Below are 18060 nucleotides of genomic sequence, written 5' to 3' on the forward strand. Positions count from 1 at the left end.
CAAGGTGGATCAGAAAGGTTAGCAGAGGAGGGGTATTTTGAAGGAAGGATAGGATTTGATTAAAAAGCAGAGGACAGGTCTTGGGGGGATACATGGCAAGAGCAGACGGGAGTGGGTATATCAGGCTTGGGGATCCCTAAGAAGACCAGTCTCCCTGAGGTTGTAGGGGCTGACATGGAGGAGAGAGAATGTGGAGAGAAAAGAATCTGGGGACTCTCATTTGGGGAGGTGGTGACTTTGAGAATTTGTTTTATGGATAAAGCAGAGACATTGGTGGCTTTGGAGCTTGGAGTGGCAGAGGCGGGTGGAGTAAATAAACACGCAGCAAACACTTGCTTTGTGCAGGTAATCACACCCCCAGAACTGGGGGTGCAGGTGATGGTGGCTCCTCTGTCAGACCCTTTGAGAATTGCTGCCTGAACCCGAGGAGGGAGCAACTCAATCTGGCTGGAGAATGGGGCAGGTTTCCCAAATCAGTCTACAGGGGAATCCAGCCACCATAGAGGACCATAGGTGGGAACCAAGAAGGAAACTTTGCAGCGTGGGTCTCATCAGGAGCTCAGACCCCTCTAAGCCATTCCCTCTCCTTTATTTGTCAGGTGGGGCATCCAGATGGCGACTTCCGCCTCACTATTGTCAATTCCTCTGTGCTCGATCGACCCAGGGCTCTGGTCCTCGTACCTCAAGATGGGTAAGTGTGGTCCCAGAGAAGATCCACGTGGGTCCAGGGCTGCCACAGATAGAGTCTCTTGGTAATGCAAACTGCTGGCCAAAAACTTGTTTCTTATCATTGTGGTTGAAATAATCTAGGACCTGCAAGTCTTGGAGCCGTAGCTTAGTCATCCTGGGCTGCACACTCCATCCCCTTTCTGTTAGCAAGCATCTCAGTCTGTAGGCACCCAGATGTCTTGCAGCTGTGGGGTGTTTCCCTAACAGAAAATAGTATTTAAAGTCTCTCTGGTCATAATCAGCCCTGCTTGAATATTGTAAGGAGCCTTTATCTTGAGTTTCACGTGTGATACAAATATTTAAACCATTCTTTCTTTTTCCTGCCCCCAGCTTGTGTTTTCTTACCAGCAATTTGCATGCAAACTGGAAAATGGGAAATGCAGAGGTGTTTCTCACTAATTTATTGCTAACTTAAGGAAACATACCTAAAAAGGGAAATTCTGGATTAGTCTTTCTAGCATTTGTGATTGAGAAATCAGTTTTTAAAAGAAAATTCTGAAAGTAACATATGCACTTGGTTAAAAATATTAAAAGAAAGTAGAAATTTATGAAACGAAAAATATTGGTTTCTTCTTTTCGCGTTCACATTTTCTAGGAGTAATCATGGTTGATATTTTCTTGTGTCTCATTCAGAGTTTATTTTTACCCATGTACTTGTGTACACCCTTTAACACACAGAGACACATATGCACACACATGCATCAAGGAGGATCATAGGATACTTACTATTCTGCATGCTTTAAAAATATTAATATGGTTGGAAGATTTTTTAATCTGAACGCATGTAGATCCTTAGACGTTTTATTGTTCTTTTCTATGTACCATAATGTAACAATTTACAGATTAATATTTTTGTGTGTATATATACACACACACACACACTTAAATATATATATATGTATGTGTGCACATCTACCTATATATGTATATTTTTTGCTAGTGTGGACAGTGGGCTTCCCAGGTGACTCAATGGTGAAGAATCCACATGCAATTCAGGAGACCTGGGTTTGATCCCTGGGTTAAGAAGATTCCCTGGAGAAGGAAATGGCAGCCTACTCCAGTATTCTTGCCTGGGAAGTCCCATGGACAGAGAAGCCTGGTAGGCTACTGTCCATGGGGTCGTAAAGAGTCTGACACAATTTAATGGCTAAACAGCAACAAATGTGAACAATGCTGATGATGAACATGTTTGTACACTCTCTTTGCATAACTTGATTCTATCCATAGACCAATTCCAGTAAAAGAATTTCTGGGTCAGGTAGTTAACTGGCTTTAAGTAGTATAATTAGAGATTACAATAACAAGGCCAAACTAACTGGCTGAATGCTTGGCACTTTGGAGGAGTATTTGAGTGTCCATCTCCCCATTCTTTCCCCAATGGCTTAGTGGTAAACAGTCTGCCTGCAGTGTAGGAGATGCAGGTTCCATCTCTGGGTAGGGAAGATCCCCTGGAGGAGGGCGTGGCAATGCACTCCAGTATCCTGGCCTGGAGAATCCCATGGACAGAGGAGCCTGGTAGGCTGTGGTCCATGGGATCTCAAAGAGTTGGACATGACTGAAGCGACTGAGCACGCACACTCCCCATTCTGATGGGATGTGTGTTTTTCCCTGGTTTCGCCCAGGGTGATGTTCTGGACCGACTGGGGGGACCTGAGGCCTGGCATTTACCGGAGCAACATGGATGGTTCAGCTGCCTACCGCCTTGTATCAGAGGATGTGAAGTGGCCCAACGGCATCGCCGTGGACGAGCAGTGGATCTACTGGACGGATGCCTACCTGGACTGTATTGAGCGGATCACTTTCAGTGGCCAGCAGCGCTCCGTCATCCTGGACAACCTCCCGCACCCCTACGCTATTGCTGTCTTTAAGGTGGGACCTCACTTGTTCCCAGCATTGGGCAACCTGTCTACGTGGGCGAGGAGCAGACTGAGGCAAAGAGCCTGCTGTCTCTGGGTTTTTACTGAGATGCTTATCTAACTTGTAGAAAATCAGCTCATTTCTGAATTGGAGGCAGTTTCTTTTGGCACCTAGGGAGGGATTCCAGACCCAGCTGCCAGGGATCTAGGGTGCTCGTCATTCTCATTTCAAAAGGTTGAAGTTCAAGGTTGCATCTGATGAAAATTCCTGGCTTGCCTTTTGGTGTTGGTAGCCTCCATTGGGCTCCGAGTTCGCGTCTGTTGTGAGGTTTGCTCTCTTCATTTCCTGATGTCTTGAGATGAGCCCCACCCTGCCTCCTGGGGGCCTTGTCATTTGTGCTTCAACCCTGCAACATAAAGTAGTTCTTCAGATTTTGAACTCAAGGGTTGAGCTTGTGGTCAGACTCGAACACTCATCGGATAGCTTCTTTGGGGTGGTTCCTTCAGTGTGGATATTTGGTGAGGTTTGGATAAAAGCACTGATTCCTGCCTTTAACTGGCATCTTGCTCACACCAATCATTCATCCAGGGAATGTCAGGTGTCCACTCCACAGTGGAGTTCTTGTTCTTAATGCGGGTTCTGAGTGAAAGACAGAAGAGCTGACTAATGAGCGAATCTAATCTCATCTTTTTAGAATGAGATATACTGGGATGACTGGTCACAGCTAAGCATCTTCCGAGCTTCCAAATACAGCGGGTCCGACATGGCCATTCTGGCGAGCCGGCTCACGGGGCCCATGGACTTGAAGATTTTCTACCGGGGCAAGACAACTGGTAAGGCAGCATGCCCTCCTTCATCTCTGTCGCATTGATCTCTCGAAAGGGGCTGGGTGTGGGCAATCCCTGCTGAAGTAGGGTCTGGCAGCCTGTGTCTTTGTTGTCACGACAACATGCACATTATTTAATTTCTTCCTAATGACATCTTAATTTCTTTTCTAATGATACACAAACAGCTGGAAGACAGTGTGTCTTTGCCTGCCTGGAACGCTGGTGTTTGGTGGGTAATTACACCCTCCTCCTGCCTCTGGCCCCTGACTGCTGGGCGGTGTGGCTTCTCTCGAAGCTCAAGAGGCCCAGCGTGCACTGCATCCTCGTTTGGCACCTGGACAGGGAGCCATGCTGTGCTGGGTGCACAGCCAGTGCTGGTTCCCGACAGGAGTCTGGTCTTCTCTGGTCACTCAGATGACGGGTCAATCGCTCACTGAAACCTGCTTCCCTTGCACGGCAGAGTCTAGTTATAGGATGACTTATTTCTTGTCCTCACCGTGAAACTCTAAACCCCATGAAGAAGGAGGTTTTGTCTTTTTTGCTCAGTAATCTTACCAGTGCCCAGCAGTCAGTCGCTGCTCACTTCACAGTTGCTGAAAGAAGAAGGGGTGGGGCAGGGGAAGCCTTGCCAGGGCCTGTAGAGAATGAGTGTCTGAAAGATGATGGGGTGAGGCTTCAAGACCTGCTGCCAGGCTCTGCCTGGCTGTCCTGGGCTCTGAGACTGTTCAGTAGGACACCTTCTTCCTTCTTCATTGCCCATTCCCTTTGTGGATCTCCCAGTCACACTATTAATTATGGAGGAGAGGGATCAGGACAAACCACCCCCACCACCCTCCCCTAGAAGAATAGTCCCCTTAAGAAGGACCTTCTTTATCTCAGCAGGACTCAGTAGCATCCTGGGTTTGCTGACGGCCCTTTATTGACAGACTGCTGGGCTTCCTGTTTTGAACTAGGACGTTGATGTTGTCTTGCGGTTTTTGGCTGGCCCCGTGCTAAGAGAAAATTGACTCTCGGGGAAGTAATACGGCTATAGATATCACCGCTGTGCTTTTGGGACTGGAGAGCGGAGCATGAGAAAGGGGAAACTTTATAGTTTTCAGAAAACTATAAAGAATCCTAGAGGTGGAAGTTTGTATTATTGTTGTGCCTTCGCAGCTGACCTGTGAGGTGGGCAGGGCTGGTATTAGGATCGTGGTTTCTCGATTAGGGAACGGAATCTCACATATGAATAAGCTTTCCCAAAGGCCCCTCTCTTATTTAGGAGCTGAGTTTTTTGTTCCAGTTCTCCCATAAACCGAAGAAGTCACATTCTTTCCTAGAGGAGGTGCCTGTTTTGAAATAAGAAGAAAGAGACAAAAAACAAAAAAAATACAAAAGAAATAAATGCGATAGGGAGAGAGGAATCCTGCTTTCCAGCTCTAGTGGTTGAAATCCCAGGGCTTTTGACGGAGGACACCCACCCCTACTGATCGGGCCCGCTGGCAACCCGAGGGAACAATCAACATTTCTCCAGGTTACCTCCCCGTCTGGAAGAGCAGGTCTGTGTTTTGACATGTGCTTGTGAGCACCTGTTGGCTGAGCACACAGCCTCAGCTCCTGCAACTCCATGTTCAGATGAACCAGAGAACCCTGGTTTCCCACCCACAGGCTTGGCTGGTCACTTCATCCTAGTTGCCATGCTGTGACCTGGAGGCTGCTCTGGTGAATTTAAATAAGTCATCAAGGGGAAATACCGGCCTGTCTCCTGCCTCCAGGGGCCCCCCTGCCCACAGATGCAAGGCCAGGGAAGCATGTCTGTCATGTCTCAGGCCTGTATGAGTTCAAGCATTTATAGTGGTCTCCGGCTGCCAGCACTGCCTGTCTGCAGTGGGTGCCTCTTGGCCTTGAACTTGTTTGCTCCATCCTGCCTGCTCTGTTGGACATTGAGAGTGTTGCAAGTTTATGATGGTATTGGCCATCCCCAGTGCCAAGCAAGCTTTATTTCCTCTGTTGTCTGCTCCTGACACATCCAGGACTTTGTACAAGCCATGTGTAAGGTAATAACAGCAGTGATAAAGGACATTTACTCTAAGGGATTTTGCTGTGTCATAAGCACCACACTGATTTCCTTAGTGGGCTTGTATAACCTTAGTTTGGAGAATGAAATGGCAACCCACTCCAGTATTCTTGCCTGGGAAATCCTTTGGATAGAGGAGCCTGGTGGGCTTCAGTCCATGGGGGTCACATCAGAGTTGTCATGATTTAACAGTTTCCCCCAAGTCCATGTGTATTATTAATAGTCCCATTTTACAGATGAGAACCTGGAAATGAGGTGCAGTCACATCTCTCCATCACACATTTAGTTAGTGGTGGGAATTTGAGCCATGGCCTAGTTGACTTCAGAGCTTGAACGTCCAGGAAGCCCCCAGGCTCTGTTCCACCTCTCCCCTGCTGTTGGATTAACAGTGCCCCAGTGAACGACAGTGATTTAGGAGTGTGGGTTTTAGTGGATTCTTGTTTAGGATGATTAGAATTTTGTTCACGTGCAGTGTTGTCAATTTAGAATATTTAGTTATAAACAGGCGCATTTTTTTTGGTCTTCATACCTGGTTGTTCTTACACAGTGTTCCTGGAATTTACTCTTCATAGAGAGTGTTCTTTTCTTTAAACAACTCTGTCAGCTGGGCTATAGTGTATTCAGTTGATGCTGCGATGGGTTAAACTGTTTTGGAGTTCTTGGACTGTTTCTTCAGAGCCTGCAGTAAACACACAGTTTTCAATATCTATCATGAGGGTAACTATTTGCCATACGAGGTGGATCTGATTTTGATATTGTCGAGTGTGTGGATGGTTAAGCCTGATAATAGCAGTGTTGGCTCCTCAGAGGTTTCTGGAGGAATTTTCCAAAGAGGAGATCTGTAAGTGTCCTGGATGTGCCCAGTGAAGGCCTCATGGGGCTAACGTTTGGTCTTTGGAATGGACGTCTTTGGAGACGGAGGCTGTCAGCTGCCCTGTCTTCACACGGCCCCCCCTGGCCCACACCAGACGACGGTGTCCTCGGGCAGGGGTCTCTGGCTGTGTTCTGATGGAACTCTGCCACATCTTCCTTATGTTCTCCCAGGTTCTCTGTGACCAGGGCTCCCATTTTCTGTACTGTGGCATGTGTGTCTATTTTAAATATATATATATTTATTTATTTCTTCATTCATTCCTTTGGCTGCCCCAGGTCTTCGTTGCAGCTCTCGGAGTCTTTAGTTGCAGCGTGTGGAATCTAGTTCTCTGACCAGGGGTCAAACCCAGGCCCCATACATTAGGAATGCAGAGTCTTAGCCACTGGCCCACCAGGGAAGTCCCTGTGCCACGGCTTTGGACCTACCCACACGTGCCTGCCCTGCCTACTCCTTTAGGATCAGTGACTTGGTCGCATGGTTTGGGGTTTGTCCCTGGCCGTGCCTCTCAGATTACAGTTTCATTCATGCCTATGGGTGCCAGTCTCTAGAAATACTGCAGCTCCCTTTGGGTTCTGTACTTTCAGTTTTCTTCTTTGGGTGGAAACACTTACCCTGCATGTGAAAATGTCACTAATGCTATTTCACAGACAGAGTCCATGTGAAAATAACTCCTGTTGATGAGTATTTGTTAAATATTCTATTATTGTTCAATTTCTTGGAACGTCGGATGACATGGTGTCCTTTGAATACAAAGAACATGTTCCAGAACCCCAGATGGGGTTGTTTTTGTTATTGGCAGCTCGGCATTCCCTCCTGCAGCCCACGGCAGGTGCATTTGAGATAAAGGGACAGGCATCTGCCCACGGAACAGATGAGAGGGAGCTGGTTCCTGGCATTTCTACTCCCATCAGCAGGTTATTCACTGTGATGATCCAGCCTATTGGTTGATGGAGTCAGTTGCAGACCCCTTTGAATGTTTCATCAAACATGTATCCCCCGGTTGTGTGTATTTTATCCACTTGGTGATGCCTTGTGCTCTTGGATCCTTAGCATCAAAGCAACACTGTTGCTGTATCATGAGGAATTTTATTTTTTACATGTAGTTTATACCAGTTAAACACCAAGGAGATGCCGACACATTTGCAGCTTACGAGTATGTCCTCACTCGTCTCATTACCAGTTGTCATGAATGAACCCTGTTTCCCTACCTGCAGGCCAGGATGGCATCGGCCAAACTTTGGCTGGCTGGAAACAGATTACTTAGATTTGATTCAGGGCACAACTGAAGAATCTGTATCAGCTGAGTTTTACCCAAGCGTTTTACATTTATTTTCCCCAATTAAAATTTTATTTATTCATTTATTCATTTTTGGCTGTGCTGAGTCTTTGTTGGCCTTCCCAGGTGGTGGTAGTGGGAAGACACATGGCTGCCAGTGCAAGAGACAGAAGAGGCACGGGCTCAGTCCTTGAGTGGGGAAGATCCCTTGGAGGAGGAAATGGCAATCTACTCCAGTGTTCTTCTCTGGAGAATCCCATGGACAGAGGAGCCTGGCAGGCTGTGGTCCGTGGTATCACAAAGAGTCAGACACGATGGAAGCTACTTAGCACACATGGGTCTTTGTTGTTTCCTGGGCTTTTCTCTAGTTGTGGCAAGCGGGCTTCTCATCGAGGTGGCTTCTCTTGTTGCGGGGTGCGGGCTCTAGGCATGTGGGCTGCAGTAGTTGTAGCACATGGGCTTAGTTGCTCCACAGCATGTGGGATCTTCCTGGATCAGGGATCGAGCCCTGGTGGATTCTTAACTACTGAGCCACCAGGGAAGCCCCTATTTAGTTTTGATTATGAATAGTCACAGGCAAAAAGAAAAACACACATTTCTTAGTTTACATGACTTTCACATTGCTTGATCATTGTATCACATTTTCAGCTGTTGGGAAATGGTTTCCTCTGTTATGGCTCCTCTGTCTCCTTCCCAGAAGGATGCGGGGGATAGAAAACACCTCCGTCACTGTGCATCCACAAACGTTTTCTCTCGAGAGTGCAGTGAAGAATCGTATGGACTCTAGCTGGCATTCTTTTTGGGAAGCTGAACCACAGAAAAGATTGGAAATAGTGGACTAGATCAACATTAGCCCATTGCCCATGGGTTTATTGCCTAATGGGTATCTGGTCGGTTCCTCACTGAGCTCAGCGGCTGTGCTCTGATAGCACAAAGGAATTAAGGAAGCAGACTTGGATTTTTGTTTGGGGCCTGCAGGTACTTGGGTGTATGTTCATTCTAGTTAAGGGCTTTTGGGTCACAAGGCACAGAAAACCACTCAAGCTAAAAGTGCTATGGAAAGAATGCAGGGAGATGGGAAGGAACCCAAGAGAAGAGGCACAGGTGTGTTGATGGGGACTGGGGCCGGGCCTGGCCGAGCCCCACAACCCCCGCACCCCGGGTACCGGTGTCATCCTTTCTTCTCTTCCTAAGTCGGCTTCATCCTCCTGATGCTGCAGACTTACCTGCCCGCCTCTGACTGGCACAGGTTTTTGCCTTGCATCCCCTGAGACACCCCTCGGCGACGACCCTCCTCCCCCCTGCAGCTCCCTGCCTATCTTGTGGTGTCTCATCGTCCTCCATCCAGATTCCCGGTGGGCTTGGTTTCGGGGCCATCCGATCCAGCTGGGGTCCTGCTCACGCTCTCCACTGCACCTTTCTCTTCCTGAGCTGCTTATCGTGGGGTCCGTGAGTCTGTAAAAGGATGAGTCCCTGGGTCTCAGGCCTGCGTTTGGCGCCCCCTGGTGTCTGCTAACCCGGCCGCTGCCACCTGTCTCCTCTCTAGGAAGCAATGCCTGTGTGTCCCGGCCTTGCAGCCTGCTGTGCCTGCCCAAGGCCGACGGCAGCAGGAGCTGCAGGTGTCCAGACGGTGTGTCCAGCAGTGTCCTCCCGTCCGGAGACCTGATGTGCGAGTGCCCTCCTGGCTACCAGCAGAAGAACCACACGTGTGTCAAAGAAGGTGTGTCTCCTTCTTCCTTTTCTGCCCATCCTCCCCCTTTGATGTGTCTTTGATGCACTCGTGTTTGGGGTTTTTGAAAACATCCAAGGTAGACAATAAAACCCTCTAGACACGGGCATCCTAGTTCACCTTCCAAGGCCCGTGGTCCCTCAGTCCTCATCCAGAACAGGCCCACACTGTTCTTTTAAAGATGAGTTGCTTTGGGGTTAAATGTCGGGGGATGCGGACCTTCCTGTGAGTGCACCTGTCTTTTCTGTTTCTGCCTCTTCCTCTCCTCATCCACCCCACACCAATCATCCCCAGCTCCTCCTGCTTCTGTAAGTGTGCAGGGTACAGTTGGCCCACCCTGACTTCAGCAGAGGACTCCTGCAGAGCTCACCTCATCTCATCCAGCAGTCCCCCTGCCCCTGCCCAGCCTAGAAACATCAGAACTTTCTGACCACAGCCAGAGGTCTGCAGCAGCCTCACCCTACTCCCTCTTGGAATCTGAACACACAAATTCTAACATGTCACCTTGAGTTTTTCCTTTTACCACTTCCCCAGTCCCCAGCCTCACATTTCTTTCGGGGAGGTGAGCCCCTGGAGGGGCCTTGCCACAAAGTATCCTGTTGATGAACACAGCCTGGATTCCTACTTTTCCTTATTCTCAAGCTTATATTTGCTTTGTAATCATAACTTCCCCTCTCACAGCATCCTTTGAGTCCAGGGAAGCAAAAACTGCAAAGTGGCCTTCTGGGCCCTCTTAAAAAATACAGATGGAAAAAAATGAGCCTTTTTGTCTAAGACACAGGGGCACTCTTTCAGGCTCTGGTCATCATCTTAAAGTTGTTTGGAAAGAAATGGGGTTAACACTGAATTCCAGGAGGAGGAGAAAAGGGCCTTTCTCTATCCCTATCAGAAAGCCTTTACTTAATCCAGGCAGGAGGCCAGTCATCACGTGTTCTTAACCCAGTTGACTAAACGGTGCACTTTTTTTTTTTGTCTGTTTGAGGAATTATGACTGCTCACTTTGAAGGAGTCATGGGGTAGGAAAAAATCCTCAAAAATACGTAAAGCAAATCTCCATAATCCTCCTGGTTGTTAAATTGAACACACACTGAACATATATGACCGTATATAAACTATAAACTATAGGTATAGATATACTGAACATGTGTATATAAACCTTATAGGTGTAGATAAACTGAACAGGTATAGATAAACCATTTAGGTATAGATAAACTATATAGGTGTAGTGATAGTGAAGTGGCTCAGTCGTGTCCGACTCTCTGCGACCCTGTGGACTGTAGACTACCAGGCTCCTCTGGTAGTCTTCCCTGGTGGCTCAGACGGTAAAGCATCTATCTACAATGCAGGAGACCTGCGTTCGATCCCTGGGTCGGGAAGATTCCCTGGAGAAGGAAATGGCAACCCACTCCAGTACTCTTGCCTAGAAAACCCCATGGACAGAGGAGCTTGGTGCAGGCTACTGTCCATGGGGTTACAAAGAGTCGGGCACGACTGAGCGACTTCACTATATAGGTATAGATATACTGAATATGGATGTTTGAATAATGGCTACACAGGCTTCCCTTGTGGCTCAGCTGGTAAAGAATTTGCCTGGAATGCAGAAGAGCTCGGTTCAATCCCTGGGTTGGGAAGATCCCCTAAGGGAAAGGCTACCCACTCCAGTATTCTGGCCTAGAGAATTCCATGGATGTCCATGGGGTCGCAAAGAGTCGGACATGACTGAGCAACTTTCACTTCACTTCTCTTCTATGGCTACACAGTCCCTTAAGGAATTCCTTGTGGAGTTAGTATTTTTTTTTGTTTTCTTATGGCTATGGCATGTGGGATCATAGACTGGGGATTGAACCCACAGCCTCTGCAAAGTATTAACCACTGGAAGTGCAAAGTGTTAGCCACTGAATGGCGAAGAAAGCCCCTGGAATTAATATTTTATAGTGTTTATACGTCTCTACCCGCTAGATCCACCTGATATCATCACTCTCCTTTTTCATCATTGTAACCCCCTCTGCTGCTCCTAGAGGCCTCTCCTCCTTCAATTTTAATTAAAAGAGGAGAGAAGGAGGTCTCCTTGGATGCTGGTTTCCCTGCGGGCACCTGTGCAAAGCATCCCACTTCCCCTTTGCTGTCTGAGGCATGTTATTTGAGGAAGATGAAGGGAAACTCAGAACAGAAAGTCTTATGGTCCAGCAGGAAGAATGACATTGGTTTCGTTTTCTCTTCTGCCTCCCTCCATGGCCAGAGAACACCTGTCTCCGCAACCAGTATCGGTGCAGCAACGGGAAGTGTATCAACAGCATCTGGTGGTGTGATTTTGACAATGACTGCGGAGACATGAGCGACGAGAGAAACTGCCGTGAGTCCCCGCTTGGCAGAGTTTTTGGGAGGATAGGCATTTCCTGGTGCAATCAGCACCTCCTGGGCGGGGCCTGGAGTCTAGGGCCCCCGTGATCAGTGATGCCCATTTAAGTGGCTAGAGAAAACATACTGCATACCCTATTACATATGTGCACTTCCCAGGTGGCTCAGTGGTGAAGAATCCGCCCGCCAATGCAGGAGACACGGATTTAGTGCTTGGGTTGGGAAGATCCTCTGGAGGAGGAAATGGCAACCCACTCCAGTATTCTTGCCTTGGAAATCCCATGGACAGAGGAGCCTGGTGGGGTACAGTCCATGGGGTTGCAAAAGAGTCAGACACAAGTGAAGGACTGAGCATGCACGTGAGCACATTAGATATATATTATTATTTAAAAGCAAAGCCACGTAAGTGAGCTAGGTACTCATTAGAAGAGATTTACAAATAAGCATTGTATGGTTGAAACTGAGCTAGTTTGGGAGACAGGCAGTCTGGGCTCTTGACTGTGGCCCTTTCCCAGAGATAGAGCTGGTGACCTGAAACAGGTGACCAAGTGATAGCCCTTGAATTTAAATTCAATGTTCAGCCTTTTCAGGGATGGGGAACAAGTTTTCTCTTGTTACCTCCAATTAGGGGATGCCAGCTGCCTGCCAGGCTCAGGAGGGTTGTTCAACCTGAGTAGTGATGCCAGGTTTGGCCTGTGATGTGGGAACATTGGTTTGTGTGCATTTAAGTGTTGTCTTTGGAATATGTAATTTCTAAGGTCTAACTGTTAAAGTATGTGATTCTGTTTAGCAGCATTTAGGACAAACAAATAACTACTTATAGTGGATACTCTGTTTATTGCAGGTTTGGCCGTCTTTCCTTCAGTTAATTTTTAGTGGCTTTGACATCATCTCCTAAGGAGGAGTCAGTCAGTAACGTGTTGACCTGTTCACTCAGCAGGTGTATATTGAGGACCCTGGTGTTCCAGGCTCTGTGCTGGGTTTGGAGATAAACTGGTGATTAAAGTGGGCACAAGAGTTTATAGTCTGAAGAGGGTGGTCAGAGAAGTAACCAACCAAGCACATGTGAGCCATGGGCCCTGTAATGGGGCAGCGCCACGAGCCTTAATGAGCCTTAAGAATGGCACCCAGGTCAGACCTTGGGAGGGTCTTAGGAAAAGCTGGCAGAGGGGAGCCAAGCAGAGCTGCAGGGAGGAAAGTTCCAGGCAAGGTGTTCACATGGACGAAAGTCCTGAGGTTGGTGTGTGCGTGGTGTGGGCACAAAGGTGGCATGGGTCATGAAGAACTCAAGTGGGAGCAGTGGGGGCAAGTAGGAGGGTGAGCGGGTGCATGAGACCTTTGAATTTTAGGAAGAGCAGCTTGCAACCCTTGAAATGACAGGCTTAGACTTTGCCTTTGGAAAGATAAGACGTGGGCAGAATGAATGAGATGAGAGAAAGGCCAGAGCAGGGAAGCCAGACACCCATCTGAAGCCTTCTCTTTTAAATATCTTGCCTTTGGAAATCCATGAGCTCGTTTATCATTTTGTGTTGTAAGCATAGATTAATGGCTGGGTCCTGTAGCCCTTGCCCCTGGTGGATGTTATTTCGCCAGCTATCTGCAGAGCCTGGGCCAGTTCCCACACAGCTTCTTCCAGAAAGCCACTTTAGAAGCAGTCAACTTGTTCAGCTCACCTGGGCCCTGCAATCCCTTGAATTGCCTTTTCTAGCGTGTAGGAGGTTATTACCAAACCTTCCTTAATCATTTTTCCTTGACTTCCGAGGCTGCCTTTCATCCCCAGGGAGAGGAGTATTAGATAAAAATCTAATTAATTTAGAGAGCGGTAGCCTCTCTGTGTATTCTTCTTTTCTGCAGAAGGGGCATTGATCAAACCTCATCTACTGACCAGGGTCTCAGGAAGGTGTGATATGTGTGAGGAAACAGCCAAAGCTCCTTGAAAACATTAGTTAATATTAACATCATTAGAGCAGATGCTGGAAAGGAGTTTGTTACAGAACAGGGTGGGCAAGGAGACACATCTTAGAATTAACACGTTGCAAGAAAATTGACCAGACGTGATGAGACATAGTGGAAGCAGAAAGCTATAAATTGAATGGCCTCATGTCCATTGGTGAAGGGTTCCTCTTTGGGTCCCTGGACTTTGGTTTCTACTAGATGTACATGGTGGGCTCTCATGTTGGTTCAGTGTTTTGCTAGGAAGTTTCCCTCAATCTCCTCCCCACCAGCACCTGAGCTCACAGGTTTCTCTGAAGAGTTTAAGCTTCTCCTAGGGCTGAATTTTGCAGCCAGCTCTGCCCTCCTCCTGGTTTGGTGCAAATGTTAGCTGTAATTGACCGTCTCAAGACCCTGAGACTTGCTTTCTGCTCTTGTGTTGTTCAGTCCCTCAGTCATGTCGGACTCTTTGCAGCCCCATGGGCTGCAGCATCCCAGGCCTTCCAGTCCTTCACTATCTCCTGGAGTTTGCTCAAACTCATGTCCATTGAGTCAGTGATGCCATCCAACTATCTTGTCCTCTGTCATCCCCTTCTCCACTTATCCTCAATTTTTCCCAGCATCAGGGTCTTTTCCAGTAAATCGGCTGTTGGCATCAGGCTGCCAAAGTATTGGAGCTTCAGCTTCAGCATCAGTCCTTCCAATGAATATTCGGAGTTGATTCCCTTTAGGATGGATTAGTTTGATCTCCTTGCAGTCCAAGTGACTCTCAAGAGTCTTCCTAGCACCACAGTTTGAAAGCATCAGTTCTGCTCTGCTTTCTCATGATTCCATGTGCTCGGGTCCCGACTAGCCAGATGTGGAGGTGAGGGATGCAGGAGATGAAATGTGGAGCAGGAGAGCGGTGCTCATCTGAGTCTTCCTGAGGGTCTCTGTCATCAAGGAGGAGGGGAGAGGAGGAGGCGAGGGGCATGCTGGTCCAGGCAGGGCTACAGGAGGGGTCAGGCCATGGCTGGGCAGCGCTGTCTGGAAGTTAAGCGAGGCCCCCCACTCCCATCAGCTGCCAGGGAAGAGAAGAGGCGTGGAAACAGAGGCAGGTGTGGGAGGGATTCTGTTGACAGATCCCCTTTCCTCTACGGCAGGCTCCTGCCCTCGGTGGTTGTCAGGCACTGGGGGTTTTGACGTAAATCCCCTGCAGTCTTGTCATTTTTGCATTCATCCCCTGCCTCCCACCACGAGCTCAATTATGGAGAAGAAATGGAGCCTCAAATAAGAGCAGCCAGGGACGTCTGATTGTGGGGTTGCCACCCGCTTCTCACTTCCTGGCACCCGCCCCCCCCATTTTCTTTGCAGGATTCTGTTCTATTCCTGGGAGCAGCCTTCTTTCCTGAAGCCTTTTCTGCAGGGTCCTATGGCTTATGCCTAAACCTGGATCATTTCTATTGAGAAGAGGGAGCAATTATGTTCACATTCTGAGCAGAAGGGCCTGAGGATGGATGGGAAGAGAAGTTGCATTTGTTTAGAGCCCATAGTATTTCGTCCTAATGATGGGCGCTGGTCCCAGAGTTGTTTCCTTACTGACTTTCATAATGATGCCAGGAGGGTAGGTATTGTCTCCATTTCACAGGAGCAGGAACGGAGGCCCAGAGGGGTTGGGTAGAGTGAATTGTGGGTGGCAGAATCCATCCCCATGTCTCGTCACTGTGTTTGTCATCACAAGCACCTGCTCACATTACCTTATCTTCCTTTTCCTGTGGAGGAAACTGAGGCTCAGGGAGGTTAAGATTAATTTCTGAAGGAAGGAATAAAGCCAAGATTTAAAACCAGTCCCGCCTGACTGCAGGGCCCCTGCTCCTGCTGTAGGACTTTCTCTCCACCCTCTCTCTGTCATCTGTATGGTGAGGGGCCAGCTTTGTGGGTGAAGGTGGGTCTCCTAATGGTAGTTTTCCGGATAATGGTATATCTGCTAGTTATTTAGAAAGACACCATCACATCTGTGGGGGTGGTCCTAGCGGCTTATCTAGCGCATCACACCATCTCCTAGCTAGATGACGGCTTCTCACTTTGCCCAGCCCCGTTGGCATCTGGAAGCCGTCCATGAAAGGACAGGCCTTTATGTCCCTTGGCTGTAAATTTCAGGCTATCACGCAGTTAAGTTTTTCTGTACATTGAGGTTTCAATTCTGTTGTTGAAATTGATATTACAATGAAAACCTGCTTCCTTCACTTTCCACTGGGATGTCTCGGGGAGCTGATCGGATCTACTGAGCCTGTTGTCTCTCTTTCACATCTTAGCAACCACCGTCTGTGATCTGGACACCCAGTTCCGCTGCCATGAGTCTGGGACCTGTATCCCCCTCTCCTACAAGTGTGACCTTGAGGATGACTGTGGCGACAATAGCGATGAAAGTCACTGTGGTAAGGGGGCATGACGTTCAGAAGGGCCCGCGCTCTTGCTCACGGGGAGGGTTGGAAAGGGAGGGTTTCTGAACATCAGTGTGGGATTTGTGATGTCAGTTGCACGGCCAGCTCCATACACATGGTAGGAGTGATTCATTCATAAGGGGATAGAACTTCCTTCACTCTGCAGTGCTGCTGTGCACATGTGTGTAAGACTAGGGAAGATTCCTAAATGAATTCAGGCGTTTAGTAACGGCTCTCCAGCCTTAGCCCGCATTTCTGGGTGGCTGTGAGATGAGCCTCTTGTAGACCCAGAGCTCTACCTTTGTGAATCCTTTTTTTTTAAAACTCATGTAATTCAGGAAACCCTGTTAGAAGTCAGTAGATGGCACAAACATTATTTGAGCACCTGTTTTCTGGATGGAAATTTTTATTTAGGAAAATAGTGTGTTGGAACTGAAGCAGTGGTGGATTCTCTACTTCAGTCCTTTGATTTCCAGGGGAAACAGCGGAGGTCCACAGAGGTCAGGGGGCTTGTTCAGGGGGATACTGTTAGTCTGTATCAGAAAAGGGAATTGGAATTCTTGTTTTATAATCCTCTCCTATCCGTTGCAGGAGGCCTGTCTTAGTTGACGGGCTCTGGTGCCAAGCCCGTAGCTGCTGATCATTGTGGGAGGGAAGAGTGCCCCAGCCTGGAGGGGAGTCAGCCTGGGCCCAGATGCTGACCCCACCACTGTGAAGGGTCAGCGAGGCCCTGTGGGGGCCCTGTCTGTCCACAGGGGCAGGTCTGGTCCAGCTTGGCCTGTGCTTCAGATGGGGCCCGAGTCACTACGGGCAGGGGTTTGACTCACTGGGACTGAGATAAGGGGAACCCTCAGAGCAGTTTTTTTTTGGGGGTGGTTACATTGTTTTCCTTCATTTTTGTAAAACACAAAGTTCCAGGAAACAGTCCTTGGGGTTCACACTCTTCCCTGCATCCCTCCCTTGTCCCATCTGCACTCAGAGGGCCCAGCTGTGTGGCCGGCTTTGCTCTCTCAAGGAGGAATCACCACGTGGTCACCCATTTATCAGGGTCCTCTCAGCCCATCACTGGACACACATTTGACCATTAAACAGTATCTGTCCCTCAGAGTCTCTGCTTGTGGCCTATTCATGCTGGTGTATACTGAATCCACCTCGGGGTCTCAGGTGGTCCCCTCCTCAGATCCAGGTCCTCTCTGAGAGTCTCCAGACTGTGTCGTCATGAATACCTGCTTCCCTAGTTCATCATCAGTCTGTTTCATTGAGGTTGCCGCGCTGGGACCCCAGTCGTCTTGGCTACTCCTGTTTTCCTGGACTCTTTACAGTTCCGTAGGAAAGTCCTGTGTTGCTGCTGTCTCCAGGGTCTGAGTACGATTCTGCCAGTAGAGCCGCCTCTCCTGTCTGGGTCAGGCTACCCGGGTTCATTTGCCTCCAGCCCCCACCCTCCCTGAGACAGCCCACTGGCCAGCATCCCTGAAGCTCTGTTCATGGAAAGTCCCCAGCCTCTCCATTCAGAGAGCTCAGCACTGATCTTGCTGAGCACCTCACACTGATCTGCACTTTCAAGGTTCTCATCACTCCTTTTCTGAAACCACAGGCTCTGTCTCTAGAAGTCTTCTGAAATTGTGGCTTTCTGGGCAACCAGAGCATTGCTTCCCCAGCCTTCTGCCCATCAAGGGAAGCATAGAAAATATTTGTAAAGTGTACCAAGATAAATGACAATGCCTTTGTGGCCTAGAGGCCTTGAGTGTGAGATGTCAGGATCTCAGCACACCTGTGCCCCACTCACAGTGCACTGCAGTTGTCCCTGGCTATCCACAGGGCGTCAGTGCCAGGACCCACCATAGGTTCCTAAATCCATGGATGCACAAGGCCCTCCACGTCCACGGACTCTGCATCCCCAGATTCACCAGCCACGGATCATAAACGGAGTGCCTGATGCTGTTGTCTGTTGTGTAGTCACTAGATCGAGTCTGACTCTTGTGGCCCCATGGACTACACC

General features: G+C 48.6%; 1 protein-coding gene across 10 annotated transcripts in view; it reads left to right on the plus strand.

Annotated features, from left to right (window-relative positions):
* SORL1 (sortilin related receptor 1) overlaps positions 1–18060 on the plus strand; it is a 170560-nt gene that overhangs the window by 100574 nt on the left and 51926 nt on the right. For all 10 annotated transcript variants that reach the window (XM_086338350.1, XM_086338353.1, XM_086338360.1 and 7 more), the window contains 6 exons: positions 600–691; positions 2352–2598; positions 3281–3419; positions 9166–9339; positions 11588–11701; positions 15933–16055. In XM_086338350.1, the coding sequence (XP_086194476.1) occupies positions 600–691; positions 2352–2598; positions 3281–3419; positions 9166–9339; positions 11588–11701; positions 15933–16055 (889 nt within the window). The remainder of the gene's footprint in view (positions 1–599; positions 692–2351; positions 2599–3280; positions 3420–9165; positions 9340–11587; positions 11702–15932; positions 16056–18060) is intronic.

Source organism: Bos grunniens, chromosome 15 (assembly GCF_055505025.1).
Source record: "Bos grunniens cultivar Pamir isolate PY7600 chromosome 15, Bosgru_T2T1.0, whole genome shotgun sequence".
Lineage (NCBI taxonomy): Eukaryota > Metazoa > Chordata > Mammalia > Artiodactyla > Bovidae > Bos > Bos grunniens.